This window comes from Scyliorhinus torazame, chromosome 15, assembly GCF_047496885.1.
Source record: "Scyliorhinus torazame isolate Kashiwa2021f chromosome 15, sScyTor2.1, whole genome shotgun sequence".
In the NCBI taxonomy this organism is placed as follows: Eukaryota; Metazoa; Chordata; class Chondrichthyes; order Carcharhiniformes; family Scyliorhinidae; genus Scyliorhinus; species Scyliorhinus torazame.
In genome coordinates, this window is record NC_092721.1 from 124,550,294 (window position 1) to 124,576,100 (window position 25,807).

At 47.8% G+C, this 25,807-nt stretch overlaps 1 protein-coding gene across 4 annotated transcripts in view; it reads right to left on the reverse strand.

Annotated features, from left to right (window-relative positions):
* Window positions 1-5,803: 5,803 nt before the first annotated feature.
* The window catches only part of st6gal2a (ST6 beta-galactosamide alpha-2,6-sialyltranferase 2a), a 248,051-nt gene continuing 228,047 nt past the window's right edge, over window positions 5,804-25,807 (reverse strand). For all 4 annotated transcript variants that reach the window (XM_072476680.1, XM_072476678.1, XM_072476676.1 and 1 more), the window contains one exon: window positions 5,804-12,246. In XM_072476680.1, coding sequence (XP_072332781.1) covers window positions 11,993-12,246 — 254 coding nt within the window. In that variant the 3' untranslated portion in view covers window positions 5,804-11,992. The remainder of the gene's footprint in view (window positions 12,247-25,807) is intronic.

A 25,807-nucleotide genomic window follows, 5' to 3' on the forward strand; every position in this document is an offset into this window, starting at 1 on the left:
CGCATTTGCATTGATCCCAAAGACCTGAATCGCAACATCATGCGAGAGCATTACCCGATCCCGAAGCGTGAAGAATTGACCTGTGAGATGGCTCATGCCAAATTCTTTACCAAGCTGGACGCCTCCCGTGGCTTCTGGCAAATTCAGCTGGACGAGTCCAGTCGGAAGCTGTGCACTTTTAACACTCCGTTCGACAGGTACTGCTACAACCGCATGCCTTTTGGTATCATAGATTATCATAGAATTTACAGTGCAGAAGGAGGCCATTCGGCCCATCGAGTCTGCACTGGCTCTTGGAAAGAGCACCCTACCCAAGGTCTACACCTCCACCCTATCCCCATACCCCAGTAACCCCACCCAACACTAAGGGCAATTTTGGACACTAAGGGCAATTTATCGAGGCCAATCCACCTAATCTGCACATCTTTGGACTGTGGGAGGAAACCGGAGCACCCGGAGGAAACCCACGCACACACGGGGAGGATGTGCAGACTCCGCACAGACAGTGACCCAGTGGGGAATCGAACCTGGGACCCTGGAGCTGTGAAGCAATTGTGCTCTCCACAATACTACCGTGCTGCCCTATCAGCTGCCATATCAGCTTCCAAAGTATTTCATCGTATAATGGCGCAAATGATGGAGGGCATCGAGGGGGTGCGAGTCTATGTGGACGACGTGATCATCTGATCCACGACGCCCGAGGATCACATTGCTCGCCTCAAACAGGTTTTCCAGAGGATTCATGAAGATGGCCTCCAGCTCAACAGGGCCAAATGCGCATTTGGGCGGTCCGCTATCAAGTTTTTAGGTGACCACATTTCACAGCAAGGTGTGCAATCTGACGCCAACAAGGTGCTGGCAATCAATGCCATGAAGACACCAGAGGACAAAAAGGCGGTCCTCCGCTTCCTTGGGATGGTAAATTTTCTCAGAAAATTAATTCCCAACATGGCATCCCACACCATGGCCCTCCGGCATCTCGTTAAAAAGTCGACAGTGTTCCAGTGGCTTCCCACACATCAAGCGGAGTGGCTTGAGCTGAAGGTGAAGCTCACCACAGCCCCAGTACTGGCGTTCTTTGACCCAACCAAGGATACCAAGATATCCACAGACGCAAGCCAGGACGGCATTGGGGTGGTGCTCCTCCAGCGAGACGACTCCTCGTCCTGGGCTCCAGTGACATATGCCTCCAGGGCCATGGCTCTGACCGAACAACGGTATGCCCAGATCAAAAGGAGTGTCTGGGTCTCCTGACCGGAATAGTCAAGTTTCATGACTACATATACGGTCTGCCGAAGTTCACGGTGGAAACAGAGCACAGGCCTTTAGTCCACATAATCCAGAAGGATTTAAATGACATGACACCTCGGCTGCAGCGAATTCTTCTTCGTCACCGCCGATATGACTTCGAACTTGTCTATACACCGGGCAAGGAGCTGATCGTCGCAGATGCCATATCCCGATCCATCACCATGGCGTGTGAACCGGACGACTTCATTCGCCACATCGAGGCACAGGTGCAATTGTGTGCCAGCAACCTCCCAGCCACTGATGAACGAGTTGTCCAGATACACGTAGAAACTGCCAAAGATCCTCAATTGCAGCGCGTGATGCAACACCTTGCCCATGGCTGACAAAAGGGGCAGTGCCCTCAGTTCTTCAGCGTTAAGGACGAGTTAACGGTTGTCGAGGGGATCCTTCTTAAACTAGATAAAATTGTCATTCCCCAAAGCATGCAAGCCATGGTGCTCAGACAGATCCATGAGGGTCACCTCGGGGTCGTAAAATGTCGACGCAGAGCTCGGCAGGCAGTCTACTGGCCTGGCATCAGCCAGGACATTGCCAACACGGTCGTCAACTGCACAACATGCCAGAAGTTTCAACCAGCTCAGCCCAAGGAAACACTGCAACAGCACGAGATCGTGACTTCTCCGTGGTCCAAGGTGGGGATAGACCTCTTTCACGCAAATGGGCGTGATTACGTGCTCTTGGTCGACCACTTCTTCAGCTACCCGGAAGTGATGAAACTGTCGGACCTCACGTCCAAGTCAGTGATTAAAGCCTGCAAAGAGATGTTTGCCAGGCACGGCATACCACTGACAGTAATGCGTGACAATGACCCATGTTTCTACAGCCATGAGTGGTCCGACTTTGCATGAACCTACCACTTCAGTCACATCACATCCAGTCCCCATTACCCGCAATCAAACGGGAAGGCCGAAAAAGGGGTCCATATTGTCAAGCGGTTGCCGTGCAAGGCTGCAGATTCAGCCTCGGACTTCAACCTGGCGCTGTTGGCATACAGGGCAACCCCTGTCGACTGGTTTGTCTCCGGCGCAGCTGCTCATGAACCGCAACCTGAGGACGACTGTTCCAGCCATCCATCTTCCAGACCTTGACCGCCTCACGGTGCTGCAGAAAGTGCAGCGATCCAGGGGCCAGCAGAAGATCACGTATGATGCTTGTGCCAAGGATCTACCTGTGCTGGCTCCAGACGATGTTCATGTCCAGTTGCCTGAGGGAGGTTGGTCAGCCCCAGCTATTGTCGTCAGGCAGGCTGCCCCCAGGTCCTTTGTTGCCTAAATGGCTGATGGCTCCATTCTACGGCGCAACAGGAGAGCGCTCCGAAAAGTTCCCAGCCGACCGCCTGGCCGCACTGCCCCGCATGTCATCATGCCTCCTCCTGACATCTCGCAACACGAGGCCACCGATCTGGCAGCGATCCCGCCTCTCCATGAGGCCACCAACATAGCAGCAATCCCGCCTGTCCAAGTGCCGGCGTTCCCCCCTCCACCTCTGAGGCGATCGACAAGAATTTGTCGGCCGCCGCAAAGACTGAATATATAGACTTAAATCTTGTAACTTTTGTTCAGTTTGCTCTGTATCTGCACGATAGACACCTTCCCATGTACATATGTTCATTCACTCACCACTTGTATATAATCATGCATGTATATATATCGCCATGTTCCAAAATTTACTTCAAAAAGGGAGATATCATAATATCCACTCATGTATATAATGAGATGCAGAGAGGCAGTCATTGACACATAGAATAACCAATGAACACACACGACACATAACAACCAATCACCTGATAGGACACCGCCACTATAAAGCACACAGGGCATTAAGACTCTCTCTCTACAGGACACAGCTACTGAGATAGTAAGAGTGCACAAGCCAGTGAGCACTATCACCATGAGGTAGAGAGTTAGTCTGGTCAAGCCAGTAGGAGGTTATCAGTTAGATTGATAGAGTGTCAACTCACAGCAGACTACAGCAATCAGGAAGTTTTGTGTCAGAAGCCGTGCTCTTGGTCGACCACTGTTTCTAGTTTCACTGCATCCAGTTGCAGTCAACGTTGAACCAACTTACTTAACACATCAAAGACTTTTTTCACTTTTAGTGTCTCACTTTGCCCCTGGCCTCGTGTCCGCTCACATCTATTGCACTAATCTTCAGCTTTTAAAATAAATATTTTCGACAGACAGACAGGTGAAGATAAAAATGTTTATTTACAAGTTCTATTCAGTATGAATGCATATAAAATATATAAAACCAAAATCTATAAATATGAACATTTATAGATAAGCATGTTTCTAGTTTACTGATTGCTAGCTTCATGGAAAGCGATCTCATTATAATTCAGTAAAACAAATAGAAAAATTAGTTAAGAGTTGTGAACATTTCAACTTTGTTTTAAAATGTTATTGTATTTGAGCACCAAGCACAATTGTCACATAAATTATTGAACAGAGATTTCGAGGTTTGGGATTGTTAAGGCTGTAATTTATAATATTTACTGGCTGAATAAATATTAAATGTAAAATATTTAAACCATATTAGGATCATTCAAAACAAAACTCAGATGTTACTACATGGTTGAGCAAAGCATGGGAAAAGTGGACTTTCGGATAAACTTAGATAAAACTGACAAAGTTACATAAAAGCACAAAGAGCAACTTTGTGGTTCCAGCCGCTGCGGCTGTAAATCCTGTTATGGCTGCTAAATCTCAACAGAGGGCCAAAATAGGATTTGCGCTGGTGAAATCTCTGTTTGAGATCTTCCTTGCCCCCTACCAGTGGTGAGATCAGAGGGTGTGAACCTGATTTCCATAAATTTAAATACGTTTTAATGTAGTTAAAGGGCTTCACTCCCTAGTGTCCGGCCCTGTGGAATGCTTCCTCCTGGCAGCGTGACATCATGCCTGTGAGAATCACTGCTGGTTTTTGAAAACAATAACAAGTTGTGACGACCAACCCAGGTGTGTGGAGATGTGCAGAGGCCCCGGGGTTGAGTGCAGAGGGCGCACATTGCCCCTGGCAGTGCCCCCTTTCAGTGCCAGAGGTGGGACGAGGTGGGTAACTCTCCCCCATTGGGAAGGAGGTTCCCGTTATGTGTGGTTTGGAGAGAGGGGTGCGTGCGGACCACAGGCAGGTGGTGGGAAGAGTGCCCCCCGATACTTCCGTGGTGGGGGAGGATCGTCCCGAAGTTTGTAGGAGGGGGTCATCCATGTCTGTGGGAGGGAGGGGGGGGATGAAGGGGTGGGGTGGGAGTGTATTTTTTGCAGATTGGAGCAACCTTTGAAGATGGTGCCCCAATCTATGTTGAATGACATCGCAAACTAAACCCTTGGGTGTCAGAAGATCCGGTCAGAAAACGTGGCTGTGTTTCTGGTTTTCAGTCAGAATCTGTCACTTTGCCAATTTTCTATTTCAAAATTCCGCCCGTCTTCATTCTCAGTTCCAAGCCAGTATCTACATGAGTACACTTCCTGTACTGCTGCAGAGTTACATCAATCAACTCTTTAACCCATAGGTTTTTCTTCAGATGGGTTATTCAGCCAGAAGTCATCAATGTCACAATTTTAATACCGGAAGACTGTATGGTGTCATGCTGTCCCTAAGGCTCATGAAAGCTGGAGACTTGCTGTCAGCATGTTCATGAGACTGAAAATGATATTCAGTCATTCCACCTTCCTTTCTCCATATTTGAAAGAAGCTCTCCCAGTGTTTCCAGTGGGAGCTCCAGACAGCTGGCTACTCCAGGCCCTGTTACTTTATTTTTATTTTTTAATTTTTCCAATTAAGGGGTAATTTAGCATGGCCAATCCAGTTTCCTCCCTTAAGTCCTGAAATACGTGCTTGTTAGGTGAATTTGACATTCTGAATTCTCAGTGTACCCGAACAGGCGACTAGAGGATTTTCACAGTAACTTCATTTCAGTGTTAATGTAAGACTACTTGTGACACGAATAAAGATTTTATTATTATTATACTGTGCACGTCTTTGGGTTGTTAAGGTGAGACCCACGCAGACACAGGGAGAATGTACAAACTCCACACGGACAGTGACCTGGGGCCAGCATCAAGCCTGGGTCCTCGGCGCCAAGAGGCAGCAGTGCTAACTACTGCATCACTGTGCCACCCATCCAAGCCCTGTTAAACAATTCATATATTTGCAAATATCTATAATTTTTTTAACATTTGCATGTTGTGGAAGAATTTCAAACTTCATATTTTAATTGATGTCATAAGGTTTCCAGGGCATGATCAGGTAAAAGGATTATCTGTAATTATTAGTTTAAAAATTAGAGGTTTCAAGTATTAATTAAAGATTGATATTCAATTCTGCAATCATTTTGCAATTAAGGGGTTTCATAGTATGACCAAGTCCTCTTAAACATAATGCTTTTGAAATGGTACTTAAAATGCAGTATGATAAAATCAATGCTATTAGTTTTCTTACTTCTGAATTTTTTTTCTTTCATAAACAAATTCGTGGTTTACAAGCTGGAATCTTCTGGCGGTGCAGTTTCTTTAATATATTTTAATTACACTTGTACAACCAGAATATTACTGTTCACAATGTTAGTGAGGAAATGCTTATTGAATTCATGGGACATTCCTTTGTTGCTCATTTAGTGGAAGTGTTACCCCATTTAAAATAAAATATACCAACAAAGGATTTCATATGAATGTATTAAGATTATGTCCACTGATTTAACCAGTGACCATTTTTATACTTACATTCCATTAAAAAAATAAATCGCAGAACATAATAACTGAAATGAAGGAAGAGTTATCTGAAAATATGGCTCTTTAGAAATATTACCCCAGTAAGAAAACAAAGGCATTCTCTTGGTCAGACAGTGAAATATAGTCATAACTATAAGCAGCAGTTTTAGTTCACTAACATCAGACAAATATGTTATGGAGATTTGTTCTTAATAATGTTAATGCACACACAGGTGATCACGTGGCACAGCGGCAGCACCCCTGCCTCGAGACCAGAAGTTCCAGGTTCAAGTCCAATGCCATGACTTGTTGGCCATGGAAAGAGTGCTCATAATGCTGTTCAATGGGCTGATGATCAGCTTGGGAATCCTCACGTTTTTTTCCCTTAGGTAAAAACAGTACGGTTGTGAAGATATCCTAAATAAAATGCACACACAATTGAATCAAAAAGATTTTTTTCAGACTTTAAAGTCCACTGTGGACAAAAATTTTAGGCTTCATATTTTTATCTTGCAGTGAATACTGATTAATAATCTGACTGGACAACCTTTCAGCAATTATAATGTCATTTCTGAGAATTAACCATAAAATAAAGTTGTGATGCCTTGCAGGATTTTCAAGGAATTTTTGATTTAATGTAACTTAAAATTAAACTCCTCTGGCTATATATCATTGTGGATTTACTGTATGTTAAATGTTTCTCTTTTGTGATTCCTATCCTCCAACTGTGGCATGCTACATTATCTCCCTCTTTCTTGCATCCTCATTTTGTTGAAGCCAAGATTTTTCTTATCATCTACTGCAACTATTCTTTGAGGGCTTCAAAGTCTTATAACTTCTTTTTGCCTTGCTATTCCCTTCCTCCTATGACCTACAATCAAATGGTTCAGACACATATTCAAGCTCTTTTCAACTTTGACGATAACCTGCACTCTAGGCATTGGTCCTTATCCAAGGATTCACAATAAAATGGATCGTACTGTTTTATTAACCTTATCTATAAAGGTTGTATCCTCAGGACATGTCATCAAAGCTTGGAAAACTTACACCTCCCAAGAAAGAATGCTCTATAATTTCTATCTCCAGTGTCTACAACACATGCTCGATATCAAACATGGACAGGGCAGGAAGAAGATGGGGAAGCCTTTTAGATTGGTTATTGAGAGCTTGAGGAATGTCTTACTGGCACAACCACATCTGAGGTCACAGTAAAATAATAATGTTTGAAAATTACAATGTACTTTCTAGAGGACACATGGAAAGGCAAAGTCACCAATGGAGACATCCAAGCAAGCTAGTGCTAATTGAGCAAAGTAGGCTATCCAGGCTTGAGAATATTCGCAGGATGGAAAATAGTTGCATTCCCAAGAATACGCTAAACAGGGATGTAGCTTGTGCCAAGAGATTAGCAGGACACCGAAACGCTCCGATTCCAGGATGCTGTCAAAAGAGGCATGAAAGCCCTCAATATTAATCACAAGAAGTTGGAAACTCTAGCTGGCAATCAATGCAAATAGTGACACCAGCTGTGGACAGATGTTCGCCACCACAACGACATATGGTTTCAGAAACTCCAAAGCAGATTCCAGCCCTGCAAGTGTTGTCAGCAGACATTCTTGCTGGAGGGGGCAGCTTCAGGTGCAGCACTTCTGGCAGAGTTCGTCTTTCCGAAATTGATTTGTCAAACATCAAACAAAATGATCTCTGCTGACCTCATCAAAGTTCTGAGGCTGCATTACAGATGGAAGGAAGCCCTACACTGTTTCATTAAGGCAGCCCAGAATCAGATCAACATGATGCAGTTTGTGAAATCACTGCCAATCCTATAAACCTTCATGCCATTTTGTGTACTTCACATTTATTAGCTTCTAATTTAAATGCCAGAGATGTCCTGTGTACATTTTAAATGTCATTGTTACAAACATTACCTGCTATACATTTGGAATCAGAGTGTACGGAATGTGAAATCTGGTATAAAATGGAGGAAACCGTCCTCTAGAAAGTACATTGTAATTTTCAAACAACATTATTATTTTACTGTGACCTAAGATGTGGTTGTGCCAGTAAGACATTCCTCAAGCTCTCAGTAACCAATCTAAAAGGCTTCCCCATCTTCTTCCTTCCCTTTCCATGTCTGATCCTATATGTTATGATCTGGTTTATACTGAAGCTTGATAACATGGCTTCTCAACTTAAAATGTAAACTTGAACAAAAAGAGGAGCACGAGAAGAATGGCAAATATCCACAATTCTCATCTCCAGAAGGAGCAATTTGGATTCTTTCCATCTGGTGGATGTTGGGCAGCTGGACAGTTAAAAGTGAAAGAGTCCCTTGTACATTCAGGATTTGATCCTTTCTCAGCATTGCTGATTGTAAATTGTTGGGTTCTCCAAGCGTATGAGGTGTTCATCTAAGGCAGATGTGAGCTCGTTGAGTTTATGTAAATCCATACCAAAGGATCCCAATTGTATTTCAACAAGGCCTGAGAAGGTAAACAACTTCAGCTTTCCTAGCAGCTGAAAAGAGGACTACAACTGATCTGCAGATAGAAAAGGTCCTCCAAGGTCAGTGCTTTGGATCCCACGAGGAGAATGGTAAGCTTCCTCCATCCTTCAGTTCACTCTGCTTCCATGAGGCTGCCCTGAACATCTGCCCATTGATTTACTTGCTTTCTGGCCAGCAGCCCCTTAATGAGGGCTAACATTAGTACTCACAAAGTGTCCTTATGTATCGAGATTTTGTTGTCACCACATTCCTGTACCACAGCGAGAAATGGGCTGTGTGTCAGTACACATTAAGGTGTGAAAGAAACCCCATCAGCAATGCCTCTGTAACACTGTTCAGAATCAATGGAGCGACTATGAAACACACACTGATGAACTTCATGAACATTCAGGCGAAACTCCGGAAAAATCAACTTTGTCGGGCCGACCACTGTGTCCGCATGGTTGAAAACTGCCCTCCTGGTCAGGTCTTGTTCTCTCAACTCACAAAAGGACAACATTGTGGGGAAGACAAAGGAAATGCTTCAAAGGCACTAAAAAGCTTCCCTTGTGGTATGACAGCACTGATGTTAATTACTGGGAGAAGCTTGCTCGTTCAGAATAGTGATGACGTTCATCCAGCTACAGCATACTTCGAGTCACAGCATCGTAATGATGAGACAGAGCAGTGAAAGAGAAAGAAAGGGAAGCAAATCCTACTGCACCATGGGCCCAAGTTCTGTGGCCAATGAATCAGCTTGTTCAGTCACATGAAGAATCATGGCAGAAACATGCAACCCTAAGAAGACATTATCCTCGAATTGAGGGACAGCTGACAATGATGAGTGAAGGCTGGTAACGTCTAACTTCTTGAACGTTCTCTCCTGCCTCTTGGTCGGCTATTGCCTTTTTCAGCAGCCAGCTAACTAATGATATGTAGACGAGGCTTAGAAGTTAAAATGCACAGTCCTGAAACTTAGGCAAGCATGGCTGCATTTTTTAGTTGGCTCGCTGCCTGCACACCTGAAACTTGCTCGAGGTTAAAATGAACTTCTGCATGTTGAACCCAAAGTAATTTTTTTGCAGTGTATGGAGATGGCTCATTTTAAAAATTGGACCTCATTACCACACTTGTAGATTGGGTTACCAAATTGACAGCCCATTGGAGCTCGCCAGCTCTGCACTAGCACAATACCTGTCTTACCGGCAACAAGGTGGGTCTGGTGAAAGGTTGGGGATGGTTGAGACGTGGAGAGTGTGATGGCAACAGAGGCAGCAGCAACACACATTGGCCTGAATTTTGTAACAGAGTTTGGGACCCTGATGTCGATGAAAAGTGGATCCTGAGCCAACACTTGTTGACAGCGGGACTGGCTTGGTAACTTTATTACAGATAGCCTCCTAATTGGCTGCCTTACAGATAGCCTCCTAATTGGCTGCCTGTGAGCCCACCATCCAATTAAGGACAGTGGGTAGGTCCCTGATGCTACTGGCCCAATCAGAGTGCTGGAAGCTCGGAGACATCAGCAGCCCAACCAAGTGAGGTGGGAATTGTTGAGACAGGTGAGAGACCATGCTCCTCAGACAGGTGAGTAAAAAAAAGATCAGAAAAATTCAGCTTACCTTCTGACACTAGATGTAACTAACTCATCCAGTAAATATTAGATTTTCAATTAAAGGTGTGCTTTCCCATCATTCACTAGAACAGCAAAATTCTAATATGGGGGAGTGGGTGATACAATGAGGAATCCCATTAATGATATGTAAATGTATGGTAATAGGGTTCATTTAGGAATTCTTTGCCCCTGAATTTTTGGGTGAATACTCCCCTTTTATAGTTTTTTTTACCTCTGCCATTGAAGGTGGACAGAGATAATGGACAGAATTTTATTATTTTTTGTCTAAGTGTCAACTCAGTTGGGAAGAGAGGTGTGTAGCCTGCCGGCTCCACTACTGTCTTTTCCCGCCATAGTTTTTAACACTTAAGCAAAAATAGATCAAGGAGGTGAGTCTCACGATATCATTATGTTGAGTTAACAAAGTATGGCGAAGGTATGTGCTGTACTGAGTGCCCCCTTCATTTGCTTAGCGAAATGTTTCGTTTTTCCACAGAACATCTTGCAGGCCTGCCGAGCATCTTAAAGTGTCACTTTCTAGAACTAAAAACGGACCAGAGTGAAAACTAGAGTTAATGTCCCGTTGATTTTCCATTTACCATTATGAAGTATTTGTCCTCCACTAGACTCTCATGAACCCATTTTACCCCAGCCCATCATATCAACACAGCTGAGGTTGGCAACATGACTGGTGAATTATTGGTGTGAGCAACATCCCATCATGGTGAGGTATTTCGAGCTCCAACTCACTGTTTGGTTTGGCAAGATACTTAGCTTAATGTGCTGGAAATTTCATTGAACTGCTGCAACAATAAAATGTTAACATTCATGAGTGAAGAGGGGATTTAAGTACACACATCAAATTGCTCAAAACATTGGCGCTCTAGAGGAATTATTCCAGTCTAATAAATTTCAGTAAAACTATGGTCCCTTAAGAATTTATAAATATGAGTTCCAGACATTTTCTGGTGCAGTATTTAAATATTCCTCTCCATATTTCTTATATTTTGTACATTATACTGGCATGTGATTTGAATTTGTTCTTTATGTTAACTATGTTCCCTTTTAGGGCAGCACGGTGGTGCAGTGATTAGCACTGCTGCCTCACGGCGCCGAGGACCCAGGTTCGATCCTGGCCTCGGGTCACTGTTGGTGTGGAGTTTGCACATTCTCCCAGTGTCTGCGTGGGTCTCACCCCCACACCCAAAGAAATGTGCAGGTTAGTGAATTGGCCACGCTAAATTGGCCCTTAATTTAAAAAAAAAAGAATTCAGTACTCTAAATTTATTTTTTAAAATTATGTTTTCATTTAAAATATCAAATACAAACTGCTACAACCAGCTGAGCCGAAATGTGAATGAAGCACAAACTACTAAATTAAATGTTACTATCATAGTAGAATGGATTAGAGGAGAAAAAGGGATTGCAATTTCCTGTCAAATAATCCACAATGCAAAGCTACTGGTGGTAATTGCCAATTAACTTAAATGCTTAACTAAGAATGTCAATTTCTTAAACTATCATCATCTAACCCTACATAAAACAAAACTAACAGCCATTACTTAAAACCATACAGGCCCTATTTACATAACAATTTAATTGTAGTGGCATGGGAGAAAAGGGGAATTCTATGATCTTTATCTGAAATTTAACTTAACTTCAGTTGGTAACCTTTAGTACAGCGTGTTTCAATAAATTTGTACAAAATACAAAAGTGTCAGTAAGATGGAACAGAATTGTTTTGTTGTCGCAATGGCTCATTAACTCGATATTACCCTGAAATTAGTCCTATCTATTCATTTCAAGTATTTTTTTTATCTGTCATGTTTTGTATTGCATGACATAACTAGCAATCATTCTGCAGCACAAATCTCATCCTCCTCCAGAACACTTCATGGTACAAAAGCCAGGCAGAATCACCTTTCCTTTTGTGTATAAATCTGTTTCCATTCCTTTGTTCATGCGTTGCACCAAGAGTTTCTCATATAGCAAAGGGTGGTAGGCACCCAAAGTACAGGCAGCATCATAGTATCGTTCATGGTAGTGACACAGGTCAGTCTGTCTGATGGAAGGGATATACTCGTAGATATTGACATTATCACACAAGGACATCATAATGAGGATTCCTGAAAAATATTTCCAAATAGATGATTACATCAACAAGTCCACCAAAAGTTCCTTAAAGTAATTACATTTTGATTAGATCAGCCACGTAAATATGATTAAAATGACTATAATCCATAATCTTGCCATTCAAATGTCCAAAGAGCAGTTTAAATGTATTTACATTAATAATATCCAATTCAATAATATCCCCATCATTTTTCATTGAGCTTTCCTTGTAATATATATGACTGCGTGCTCTCACTACTAGCCACCGCTGTGGAGCAGTATTATTAACAGTCATCTGAAACATTTCCACTGCAATTTCTTTTAACTGAAGTTTTTATTTTTACAAAATAAGGATGAAAATAAATATTTCTTCCAAAAAGACATCTATGTGCCATACTGTCGTGAGCCCTTGTACCTTTATTAAAGTTTTAGCTAGAATCCTGAGTGTGCCTCAAAAGCCTCATCCAAATATTTTACCTCATAATGGTTCCGATGTGGCTTTCATCCCATCTTTGAGCATGTGAAAGTTTTATACACATGACAGCTCATAGACTTCATACAATACAATAAGGAGGGAACAATTTCTCATCTCTTCCTGTTACAGTTAATCTCATTATCCGATGTCCCTTTGCGTGATACAATAATGTATTTCCCCCCACCATACACACGCTGATAAAGTATGTGACACTTGCCAATCAAAGCAGCTAAAGTTTCCATTTAGAAATTAGATTTTACAGTGACGTTTATGGTCCTGGCCATGTATCCATTCTACTAAACCCACTGAGAAGAAGGGCTGACTGCACAGGGGGTTGTAAGATCGTACCAATGTCCCATACCCAATGCAGAAGGACCAAGAGCCAGATATTGGTTTTGGGGTCAGGCCCCTGACAGTGGGAGAATTTTCAGGTGTTAATGCCTCATTCTGTCACTCTCAGTTCTTTGCAGGGATGGCCAGTTTGTGCCCTGGGCGGCAGGCTTGTCATCCAATTAAGGACAATGGATGGCCTCCCAAGGCTGGAAGACCAATAAGAGCCCGCTAGCAATGACACATCAGCAACCCTACCATTCTGAAGTGGAAGCTGCTGTGGCATGCAAGAGAATGCGAGAGACAGCACTTCAGAATGGAAGCACCTTCTGAAAATAAGTTTTTTAAAAATCCAACTTAAGAAGGCCACAGCTTCCAGCAATGATCATGAAGGGTCATCTCTCCACAGATGTAGCCTGACGGCCATTTCAGGTGCAGGGAGGAGTCCCTAGCTGGATGGATTCAGGGTTGCCAACCCTCCAGTATTGGCCTGGAGTCTCCAGTCATTGAAAATCAACCCCCAGAACAGAGCTGTGAGCAACTCTGGAGAAAAAGCATAAGGACATTAAAAAAGATCTTGTTTTACATTTTCTTTGAACATTTCTCTTTACCAGATACAAAAATATTGAAAATGGGGGAAAATAAAAGGCTGTTTAGCTGATAGTCGAGCATCCTCCAGTTGGATATTGAGTAATTTTGCGTTACAATTGGCTTCGGAATGATGGGTGTGTTGGCAGGCCTGCACCACCATTTCAATAGCTTGATGCATATCTGTGATTTTAAAAATGCAACCAAGCTGTCCAGTCAATAGACATCATTTAAACTTGAGTGGGGTAAAATTGAATTTAGCAGTAGAAAACAAGGTCAATCAAAAGGAAAATCAAATAAGGCATATAATGGGGAAACAATCTCCTTACGTACATTTTGCAACTTCTGGGTTGACTTTTACCCCCAATATATCCTTTAAAAAATCCATCCCTCACTCCTACAATGGCCGGGATTTTCTGGTCCTGTCATGGCAGGACCTGTTGCCGGGACGAGGAGAAAATTCCATTGATTTACGGCTGGGCCTGAAAATCCCAGCCAAAAATCCCTTTATCCGTTAGAATATAGCTGAAACCTATGCGATGGGCTAAGGCCTATATTAATGCCTTGAAAATAAGTGAGAACAAAAAAAGAGAGAATCAAAAACGTATGATTATATACCAGCAGATTTGGGTTTTAAAACCTGCAGGTTACAGGGTGATAGGAAAACAAAATGAAAGGAAACACAGCATTAGCGGAAAGTAAGAGAGTATAGTAATCATTTCCAGCAATTTGTGATGCTAGATTATAGAAAATACCAAATGCTGAGTGGGAGCAAAGATTCCTATAGCTACATAATCATGAAGGAAGGCATCTTGCAATGAGATGAGAATATTTTAAAAAATAGTTCAGTGAAGATTACATCCTTTAATATGTACGATAATACATTTACAATAGTCAATTTTCTGCTCAATCTTTGAGCTTTCAAAACCTTTGCAGCCAGAAAGCTCTTGCTCAACATTCAGCTTTCTTATGACTTTGCATGGGAAAATAGGAATGTTGTGGGATGGAATTTAGTACGGGATGAATGCGCGAGCATCATATTTAGATGTGCAGGTTGAAGATACCTCCGCGACTTGACAGAACTGTCACTTAGCACCAGCAGCAAATTTCTCATGAAATAAAATAAAAATAATATTGGGCCTGAACTTCCTCAGAGCGGTGATCAGTGTCGGATTGTCACTTGGTGCCCAATAACTTAGGTCAATTTTCTTCTGAGCATGTCTTGCCCAACCTTCCAACTCAGGCTGGATGAGATCTAGGCAGAGCAGCTCATCCACAATGCTCAGCGTCAAAGTCCAACTCCGTCAAAGGGAAGGAGGACAGCCCCTTTCTTGTAACAGGCCTAACTTTATTGTTGGGAGGTCAGGTCTCAGTGGGGCAAGTTGAACCTCAATGGAGTGACTGGGATAGGAGTCTGACCTCGGTGGGGAAAGGCGGGAGGGGGGGGGGGGGGGATTGTCAGACCTCAGTGGGGAAGGTTGGGAGGGGTGGGTGGGTCAGAGCTCCTGGGGTGGGGGGATTTGAGTCATATACTCCAAGATGGCACCGGAGCGTGGTGACCCTCTGGTCAAGATAGGTCAGATTGAGAGCGGGTTGGTTCGCCTTGGGTGTGTGGAGTTTACGTTAGCTATGGGTGGTGGTCTGGGTGCCATTTTGGGTTTGTTTGCGCAGGGACTGGGTTTGGTTTCGCTCGGGTCTGTGTTGGGTTGGGTGGGGTATGGGGAAGCGCCCCTTGAGGGTTGGGGTGTGTGGGGAGTTCCATAGTGGGGGGCTTAATCCGGGGCAGTATAATAGTTACCCAAAATTTAGATATGATTTTGATTCTTCAAACCTTTTCTATGTAACTCTTGGCTTAACCAATCGGAACCACCTGAATTTTGAAATTAAATTGAATTTACAGGTGGTTCCCAGCACAGGGCAATTGCCCAGAGGAAGTTTGCATTTCTGGGCAATTGCCGTGCAAACCCTTATCTGCAAAGTTATAAAGGGGTTCTCAGACCATCTTTGTGATAGTCCTCCAATCCATTGCTGAGGTGTTCAGATATTACTAATATATATATACCAGCCGAGAATTCTGAATTCTCCTTCTGTACCCGAACAGGCGCCGGAATGTGACGATTAGGGGCTTTTCACAGTAACTTCATTGCAGTGTTAATGTAAGCCTACTTGTGATAATAAAGATTATTTATTTATTATTTATTATTTGTTCAACTGGATAACTAATAGCCTGACAGTATAAATACATCTGTCGCAAAAAGTCTCTGGAATTACACATGGAGGGTGCTTCTGGAACAAAAAGGTGGAGAGTCCCACGTGCTAAGGAAATGCTGCATTGTCAGAAGTTGGCATAAATTAATAATGGGTGGATTCAATAATGGCAGGTAATATGCTTTGTCAGAATACCTTCTAGGCAGTGAAGATTAAAACAAACCCAAGCAGAGCACAGGGCAGGACAAGCGGTGGCCAGGACCCAAGCGGCGGCCAGGACCCAAGCGGGGGCCGAACCTGCAGGGAGAAAGGAACGGAGGAGCGACCCCCCCCCACCCCCCCCCCCCACCCCCCCCCCACCCCCCCCCCCCCACCCCCCCCCCCACCCCCCCCCACCCCCCCCCCACCCCCCCCCCCCCACCCCCCCCACCCCCCCCCGCCAGCAGGAGAGCGCAGGGTGCGACGAGCGGCAGCCCGGACCGAGCAGCGGGGACAGCAGCGGGGAACGACCGACCGACCCCCCCCGGCGGCGACCACTACGAGGCAGGAACAAAGAGGGACTCCGGACCAGACGCCTCTCTCTCTCTCGACCTGGGTGAGTGAGGGAAAAGGAAGGAAAAAAGGAACTTTAGCAAAAACAAAACTCTGAAAAGAAAACTTTTAAACATTTAAAACTTTTAAAAAAAAAAAAATATTTTTGCACTTTTCTTGTTCTCACCAAAAGCAAGTTCACCTGAGAAGAATTTTATAAAAGAGGAAAAATAAAGTGGTAAAGGAGAGAAGGGAGGGGAGAAGAAAAAGGGAAGGGGGGGAGAAAATAAATAAATAAGAGGGGGGGGGGTAGGAAAAAAAAGGAGGGGGAAATGCCAGAAGGGAGCCAAAGCAGAGGGAGAAGGGGCACCAAAGGCAGACGGGGCAATGGGCGAGTCAGTTCAGACGAGCCAATCAGCGAGCAAAGCGGCAGAACGGAAGTATCGCCGCATCAAAAAGAGCTGGGCAGACAGGTGCAGTCTCCCCCGGGGCCAGGGGGGAGCTGCAACTGGATGGCAGCCTTTGCCGATGCGCTGAGGGAACATCAGCAGGTAAACAAGGCAGAGGCTAGGGCAGACATAGAGGCCGCAGTGCAGGCAGCAATGGCCAAGGCTCTGGCGGAGGTGCAGCAGGCCCTGGGCAGAGCAGAGGAGAAATTGGACGCCCAAGGGAAGAAACTGGAAGCCCAAGAGCCGACCATCAAGGAGCTGGAGAAAGCAGCGACTGACGTGAGCGACCGGATCACGGCCCTGGAGAGGGAGGTGGCGAGACTGGGCACAACACAGGGGAGCCTGAAGGGCAGAGTGGACGACCAGGAAAACCGCTCGAGGAGGCAAAATGTCAGGATAGTGGGCTTACCAGAGGGGATCGAGGGTAGAAACCCCACGGCATACGTGGCCGAGATGCTGGGCAACTTAGTGGGGAAGAAAACCTTTCCCAGCCCACCAGAAATGGACAGAGCACACCGATCGCTGCGCCCGAAGCCCAAAGCAGGGAACATCCGAGAGCAGTTATAGCTAAACTGCACCGGTACCAAGATAGCAAACAACCCTACGCTGGGCCAGGAAAAACAGAACCTGCAAATGGGAAGGACATGCCATTAGAATTTACGAGGACATTGGGGCTGACCTAGCCAGGAGACGGGCCGAGTTTAATAGAGCGAAAGCAGCTCTTGACAAGAGTGACGTGCGTTTTGGTATGCTGTACCCAGCAAAACTGTGGGTCACATACCAAGAAAGAGAATACTTCTTGCCCCCGCCGAAGCAAACAAGTTTGTCGAGGAACACGGGCCGGAAAACCACCAGTGAAGGTAGAAATGAGGGGCCCTGACAAGGGGCAACAACACGCCAATGGGGGGGAGGCAACGCCAGGCGAGAGCACCCTGAACAAAGAACAGACCACTGCCCGAGGGACCGCTTCAGGTGGGAGGCCAGGCCCCAGCACGAGGGACGAGAGTAGCGGAGAAGGGAGAGCAAGCAAGAGGAGTGCAGGGTAGGATAGGGGAAGAGCGGGCAGAAAACCGTAGAGACCGGGCAGGGGAGAAGCGAGACAGTAACTCCCGAGAGGGGGGCAGCCGTACAAGCGGGAAAGCTAGCGCCGGGGGTATGCAACAAAGCAGGGCCGCAGCGCGCCCCAAACAGGTGGGAAGGTGCCAGGCTGGAGGTGGGGGGAACCACTCAACAGAGACGGGAGAGCAAACTGGGATAGGAGCAGGGGAAAGAGGGACAAAGGAGGGGTACAAGGGAGAGGGGAGAAAGGGGAGAGACCGGGAGGGGGGGGGGACACATGGAGGGAGAGAACGGGGAGGGGCGACACAGGGAAGGAGGGACAAACAAGGCTAGAAAAGGAATAGGGCTACAAAGTCCCACAACCAAGGGCTCGAAACAAGGAATCGCTGCAAGCACCCACCCAGTACGGTATGGGCGAAGAGAGACCCCAGAGTGCAGGGGACTATCCGCATGGCGGACGGTCAGTGGGCGGCCATGTCGGGTGCCCCCGGGACAAAGGGAAACCCTGGAGCGCTGGGACCCGACCGCATGGAGAGCAGTGACAGCGGCCACCCTGGACGGCCCCCTAACAAAGGGAAACCCCGGAGGGCAGGGGTGCGTCCATCAGGTAAGTATGGTTAATCCCACGGGAGCGAGGGGGCAGAAGCCCCCCACCAGGATAGTCACCTGGAACGTAAGGGGACTCAACGGCCCAGTGAAGAGATCCAGAGTCCTCACCCATCTAAGAAATATGAGGGCCTACATAGTCTTCCTCCAAGAGACACACCTGAGATAGCAGGACCGACTGCGGGTAAGAAAGGGCTGGGTGGGGCAGACCTACCATTCCTGCTGTGGAGCAAGGGACAGGGGGGGGGGGCGATATTGATCGGCAAGAGGACGATGCTTAGGGCGACAAAGATGGTTACGGACCCAGGGGGACGGTACGTCATGGTCAGCGGGGCCCTGGATGGGGCACCGGTAGTACTAGTTAACGTGTACGCACCCAACTGGGACGACACGAGGTTCATCAAGAAGACCATGGCAGAAATCCCTGACATAGCGACGCATCGACTAATCATGGGGGGGGGACTTCAACTGTGTACAGGACCCAAAGACAGACAGATCAAACCCCAAAACGGGGAAAACCTCAAGCATGGCAAGGGAACTCAGTCACTTTATGGAGCAGATGGGAGCGGTGGACCCCTGGAGGTTCACCCACCCGGGGAGAAGAAATTCTCCTTCTTCTCCCCAGTACACAACGTATACACCAGAATTGACTTCTTTGTGGTAGGGAAAACGGTGCTTCCGGGGATAGACAAGGTGGAATACTCCGCAATTGTGATATAAGACCACGCTCCACACTACATGGACATGAGGCTGGAGACGGGCAGGGCCCAACACCCCACATGGAGGTTGGACGTCGCCCTACTAGCGGACAAGGCCTTCAACGAAAGGTTATCATGGGCCATTGCAGAGTACACAGAGAACAACCAGAACGGGGCGGTCTCACCCTCCACGTTCCGGGAAGCACTAAAGGCCGTACTAAGAGGGCAAATCATCCCTTTCAAAGCACGAAGAAATAGGGAGGAAAGGGTGGCTAGGCAGCAGCTGGTCGACTCCATACTGGAGGTAGATCGCAAATACTCCGAGGCCCCGACCGTAGAGCTCCTGGCGGAGAGGAAAGGGCTACAAAGGAATTTTGACCTGCTCTCCACCAGGAAAGCAGTGCACCAACTCTGCCAGGCACGTGGGACCCTATACGAACACGGAGACAAAGCCAGCCGCCTGTTGGTACACCAGCTGAGAAAGCAGGCAGCCACCAGAGAAATTGCACAAATCAGAGATACCAGAGGCACGCTAGAAACAGAACCAGAAAAGATCAACTAAACCTTCAAGGCCTTCTACCAAGGGCTTTACACCTCAGAGCCCCCAATGGGGGAGTCTGGGATGAAACGGTTCCTTGATGGACTGGACATTCCAGTCATGGGGGAGGGCAAAAAACAGGGCTTGGAAGCACCACTAGCACTGGGAGAGATCATGGACAGCATTAGCTCCATGCAGGCGGGGAAGGCGCCGGGACCCGATGGTTTCCCGGTGGACTTCGACAAAATATTTGCGACAGCACTGGCCCCGCACCTGCGGGAGATGTTCACAGACTTGCTAGCGAGGGCCACACTGCCGCCCACGCTAGCACAGGCCTCAATCTCGCTGATACCCAAGAAAGACAAAGACCCAACGGAATGTGGGTCACACAGACCCATCTCACTGCTGAATGCAGATGCCAAAATACTGGCCAAAATCCTAGCCAAAAGGTTAGAAGACAGTGTACCTTAGGTGGTTGCAGAGGTCCAGACGGGCTTTGTCAAAGGTAGACAGCTTACCTCGAACATCAGGCGCCTGCTGAACGTGATAATGACCCCCTCCGGGGAGAGAACACCAGAGGTGATCGTCTCCCTTGATGCAGAAAAGGCCTTCGACAGAGTCGAATGGAAATACCTCATAGGGGTCTGGAGCAGTTCAGGCTTGGAACAGGGTTCACCTCCTGGGTAAACCTCCTATACAACGCTCCCATGGCAAGTGTACGGACCAACAATACCAACTCCCGATACTTCCAGCTGCACAGGGGCACCAGACAAGGATGCCCACTGTCCCCGCTGCTGTTCGCTCTAGCGATCGAACCACTAGCAATCGCCCTCAGAGCAGCAAAAAGCTGGAGGGGGATCCGAAGGGGAGGCAGAGAGCACAGAGTCTCACTCTATGCAGATGACCTGCTCCTCTACATTTCGGACCCACAAAGCAGCATGGATGGAACCATCGCGCTCCTGCAAGAGTTTGGCGCCTTTTCGGGCTACAAACTCAACATGAGCAAAAGCGAGATCTTCCCGATACACCCACAAGTAGGTGGGGCAGCCCTAACGGGAATGCCGCTTAAACAAGACCGACACAAATTCCGCTACCTGGGGATCCAAATAGCCCATGACTGGAAAGGGATCCACAAATGGAACCTCACCAGTCTGACAGAGGAAGTAAAAAAGGACCTGCAAAGATGGAACACACTCCCTCTCTCCCTCGAGGGGAGAGTCCAGACGATCAAAATGAACGTGCTGCCCAGGTACCTCTTCCTATTCAGATCCATCCCGATCTACATCCCCAAGGTCTTTTTCAAAGCACTAGACAAACTAATCATGGCGTTTGTATGGGGGGGGGGTGGAAAGAAGGAAAGAATGCTAGGATCCCAAAGAAGGTCTTACAAAAAACAAAATCCAGGGGGGGGCTTGCCCTCCCAAACCTACACCTTTACCACTGGACAGCGACGGCCGAGCGAATAATCATAGATCATAGAATTTACAGCAGAAGGAGGCCATTCGGCCCATCGAGTCTGCACCGGCTCTTGGAAAGAGCACCCTACCCAAGGTCAACACCGCCACCCTATCCCCATAAGGGGATGAATCAAAGAGCCAGAAGCCGAATGGGTGCGCGCGGAAGAGGCCACCTGCATGGGGACCTCCCTCCGGGCCCTCGCCACGGTGGCTCTCCCATCCCCACCCAAAAAACACTCCAGCAGCCCGGTGGTAATAGCCACCCTCCAGTCCTGGAACCAACTACGGCAACAATTTGGCCTGACCAGAATGTCAGGTAAAGCTCCCACCTGCAACAACCATAGGTTCACACCAGCGCTGACTGATGCCACCTTCAAAAGGTCGGGACAGGACAGAAGGACACTGACAGTCAGGGACCTATACACGGACGGCAGGATCGCAACACTGGGCGAACTGACAGAGAAATTCCAGCTAGCCAGGGGGAACGAGCTAAGGTACTTGCAACTAAAAAACTTCCTACGAAAGGTGACTGGGACATACCCACAACCACCACGACAGACACTACTGGAAGAGTTACTGGACGCAAGCATACTAGATAAAGGAAACTGTAGTGACATGTATGACCGACTGGTAGAAGGGGCCGACACCGTACTGGACGCAACAAGAATTAAGTGGGAGGAGGACCTGGGGATTGAAATAGGGTGGGGACTCTGGAGCGAAGCACTGCATAGGGTCAACTCCACCTCCACGTGCGCAAGGCTCAGCCTGACGCAACTAAAAGTGGTACATAGAGCCCACTTAACAAGAACCCGTATGAGTAGGTTCTTCCCGGAGGTGGAGGACAGATGTGAGCGGTGCCAAGGAGGCCCAGCCAACCACGTCCACATGTTCTGGTCCTGCCCCAAACTTGTGGCGTACTGGACAGCCTTCTTCGAGGCAATGTCCAAAGTGGTGGGGATGAGGGTGGAGCCATGGCCGAATGTGGCGGTCTTCGGGGTTTCAGACCAGCCAGATCTATTTTTGGGGAGGAGGGCGGACGCCCTTGCCTTTGCCTCCCTGATCGCCATAAGTAGGCTTACATTCACACTGCAATGAAGTTACTGTGAAAATCAATATTCATGCATTCCATGTGCATCATAACAAAAGTAACCAAGGGGTAAATATGAAATGAAAATGAAAATGAAAATCGCTTATTGTCACAAGTAGGCTTCAATGAAGTTACTGTGAAAAGCCCCTAGTCGCCACATTCCGGCGCTTGTTCGGGGAGGCTGGTACGGGAATTGAACCGTGCTGCTGGCCTGCCTTGGTCTGCATTCAAAGCCAGCGATTTAGCCCTGTGCTAAATATATTTGCTATTCAAAATGTACTCACTTCTGTAAAATAATTTGATCCAATTTGATGCAATTAAGCAATCCTTTAAAGGTGTTAAATATGTTATATTGCAACATAAAATCCTGGCACTATATTGCAACCAATACAACTGGTGAATTTGGTAAAAAATGTCGAAGAATAGTTAATTTCTTTTGTGAAGTTTTTCTTTTCTCTTTCCTGTATAGGGTGTTTTGTTGTAAGCATTGTGAAAGCGAATGTATATTCAATGAATTCCAAATACAAATAAATATTGGGCGCGATTCCCTGGCCTCGTTGTGCTCTCGGTCAAGCAAATCGAAGCCGGTGAATAGCGGGAAAGGCAGAAAAAGAGAACCGCACCAGGCGCCAAACAGTTTGTGATGCAACAGGCCCGCTCCCGTAGGCCAGTTGCATCACAATCAGGATCTCGCTGTAACGTGACAAGAAACCAATTGTCACCACTTAAGCCCCATTTCCATACAACTAACAAGAGCCACCCCTTATCCAATGGCGTCCTGTCATCCAGCAGTCTCCCAGAAAGGTGCCGATTAGTATTCCTTTTGAAATACCTGAACCTGGAGGAAGGGTTTCTGTGGGGAGCCGAGGAAATGAGTAGCCATCTTTGCTCACAGGCCGCTGGACGTGTCACCCCAGTGCTCGATGGGGGTGAGGGTGAGCCTCAGCTGGGGGAGAGAGGGGGAATGCTCTGAAGAGGTGGCTGCCATGGGAGGGTGGGGGTGGGGTGCTGGGGGGGTGGGGGTAACCTGGGGTGAAACCGCATACGGCCCCACCATGCTGACCCCTGGATCGTCTGTACCCATTCCTAGGATAACCCTTGTCCCTGCCTGTCTGCCCCACCGACCACTCAAACCCCCCACCGACTGCCGAGGCCTCTGGCCGTACAGCTGAAGGCTATCGCTATTAGGGAATTGCCAATCGTGGTTAAGTGAGCACTTCACACAACCAAGTGGATCCCCGTGGGTGGGCGGACCATGTAGTCATTGCCTAGCACCCCAATCACACCTTAATGTATGAATACTGTGCTTGAACACTGTGGGAGGCAACACCACACACACAGCAGCCAACATCCAAACACCCAGGGGATGGGACACCGTTCTGGGGACATGTCTACGGCTGGAGTGTGGGTGAGTGCCCCGGGGAGTGGGGGAATGCCTGAAGAGATGGGCCAAGGGTTTAGATATTGGCCCGCATTGCAGAAGGTGACAGAGGCATCATACTAGTTGTGCACAAAGGTGTGTACTGTGTTTTACAATTCCACACTCTTCCTCCTCAATGTGCTTTGCCCTCCTAGCTACGTCTAGGTGTGTCCCCAGGATGCACATCTGAGCTGGAGGCAGCCAGCTGCTTACCACGTGGTCTTCGATGCCCCTGGCTGGCGTCCTCTGGAGGCTCTGAGGTCAGATGCCCCCTGCTCACTTGGTGGCAATACATGCACAGCCGTGCTGCCCTGTCCATGTGCTGGCTCTGAGGCGTGACCTCATCAGAGGGGTGGAACGTAGAGCTGGTGGCCACCTTGGCGCCTCCCCATGGTCTGCACCACGGTGTCGACACCCACGGCGATGCTCCTCAGTGACTGGGACGTGCTCTGCAGCGCTTCAGCCATGCCCATCTGATGTCCCGCAGAACCTCATCAAGGTCAATCTGGCACTGGGTGACATCCCCCAGTGAGGCGGACATTCTGCCAAGACCCTCAGCCATGGCCGTCACCTACTGCGCAACGCCTTGGACATCTTCACTCATGGTGCTGACATTGTGCACCAGGCTTTCACTGCGGTTGCCACCCTAGCAGTGTTGGCCTCGATGCCACGCATTGTCGGCTACATCTCCTGCGCCTGTGGTCTCTGGGACTCCTCCAAGCAGATATGGATTTGCTGGAGTGATACTGACATCTCCCTCTGTATCTCCTGGCTGCACCATAATATCTCCATCAGCTCCGGGAATATCTTCCACAGGCTCAGCATCAGGTTGGGACCTAGCTAGGTCCTAGGATCCAGCAGACCTCCCACTGCTGTTTCGTCTGGGGGTTCCTGCCTCCACCTGATGCACATCAGCAGCAGTATGATGCTCACCAGTTTGTGCCCCAGAAGCCTGACTACTAATATGTCCCACCGAGGTGCATGCTTCTGCGCTGGTGGAGCTGTGACGCGGTTAGTATGGTGGCATCCTTGGAGCTCTCCTCCGAAGTGGAGGCTGGAGAAGGGGTCACCCGGGATGCGCTGGCACCGTTGGCTGGAGGACCTGCGGGAGAATGGACATGTGGCCAGTGGGAGGGATGGGTCAGTTAGTAAGGCAATACCAACTCACATTTGACAGATCCTCCGGTGGGGCCCGGTGGTTCCTCACCTCTGCGGCATCCGCCAACCTCTGTGGCATCCGCCAGCCTCCGCATTGGTACCAGCCCTGTCCTTGACCACGCCAGTCATTTCCAGGGCCCGCTCCTTGAAGGAGGTGAGGATCCTGATATCTGGCACTCCACCGCCAGTCTGGGCCCTCTCCCGACGATTGTGGGAAAGCTTTGCTTGAGGACTCAGAGAGGGCATTGTTAGCCACACGCGTGGTTCACAGTGGTGGGAGGGGGCATGTGAAAGAAGGGTTGCGGGGTGTTGAAGGAGGGAGGGGGAAGAGGAGTGGTTTAGGGGACTGAAGAGGGGGAAGGGGTATGGATGCTCCCGTGGGGGCAGGAAGGTCTTTGGGGGGGGGGGGGGTGTTGGTGTCTACTCACTTGTGTTGCCTGGTTTAGGTCATTTACCTTTTCCAGCACTGGAGGCCAGTCCTCCTGGTTACACTCGCAGAACTGACAACCGCCGCCACTTCATCCCAGGCAGCACTGACTGCCCAACGGCTGACCCTCCTGGACCCTCAGGGGAACAGGACATCCCTCCTGTCCTCCACTGCATATAGCAGCCTCCCCAGGTCAACATCCCCGAAACTTGGGGCTGGTCTCCTCGGTGCCATTGCTGCGAGCTGGGTGGAGTTGGCTGAGCAAGTGCAGCTTAAGTGCTGCTTGATGTGGTTAGTGGGCTGCTGGCGAGCGTGATCCCGGCGAATCAGCTGGCGAGCCTTCATTTGCGGCGAGAAGCCCATGAGGCCTCGTTAAGTGGACCAATTAACATTGCCGGCCTCGCTAGACAGAGCGCCGGGAAGCTCGCGGCAGTTCCCACTCGCTACAAAACGTAGAATTCTTTCCGGAGAATCCCGCCCATTGACTTTGGTTCTCCATTCCTTCAGGCCAGCGGGATTCTCCCTTCCCGCTGCGGTGAATGGA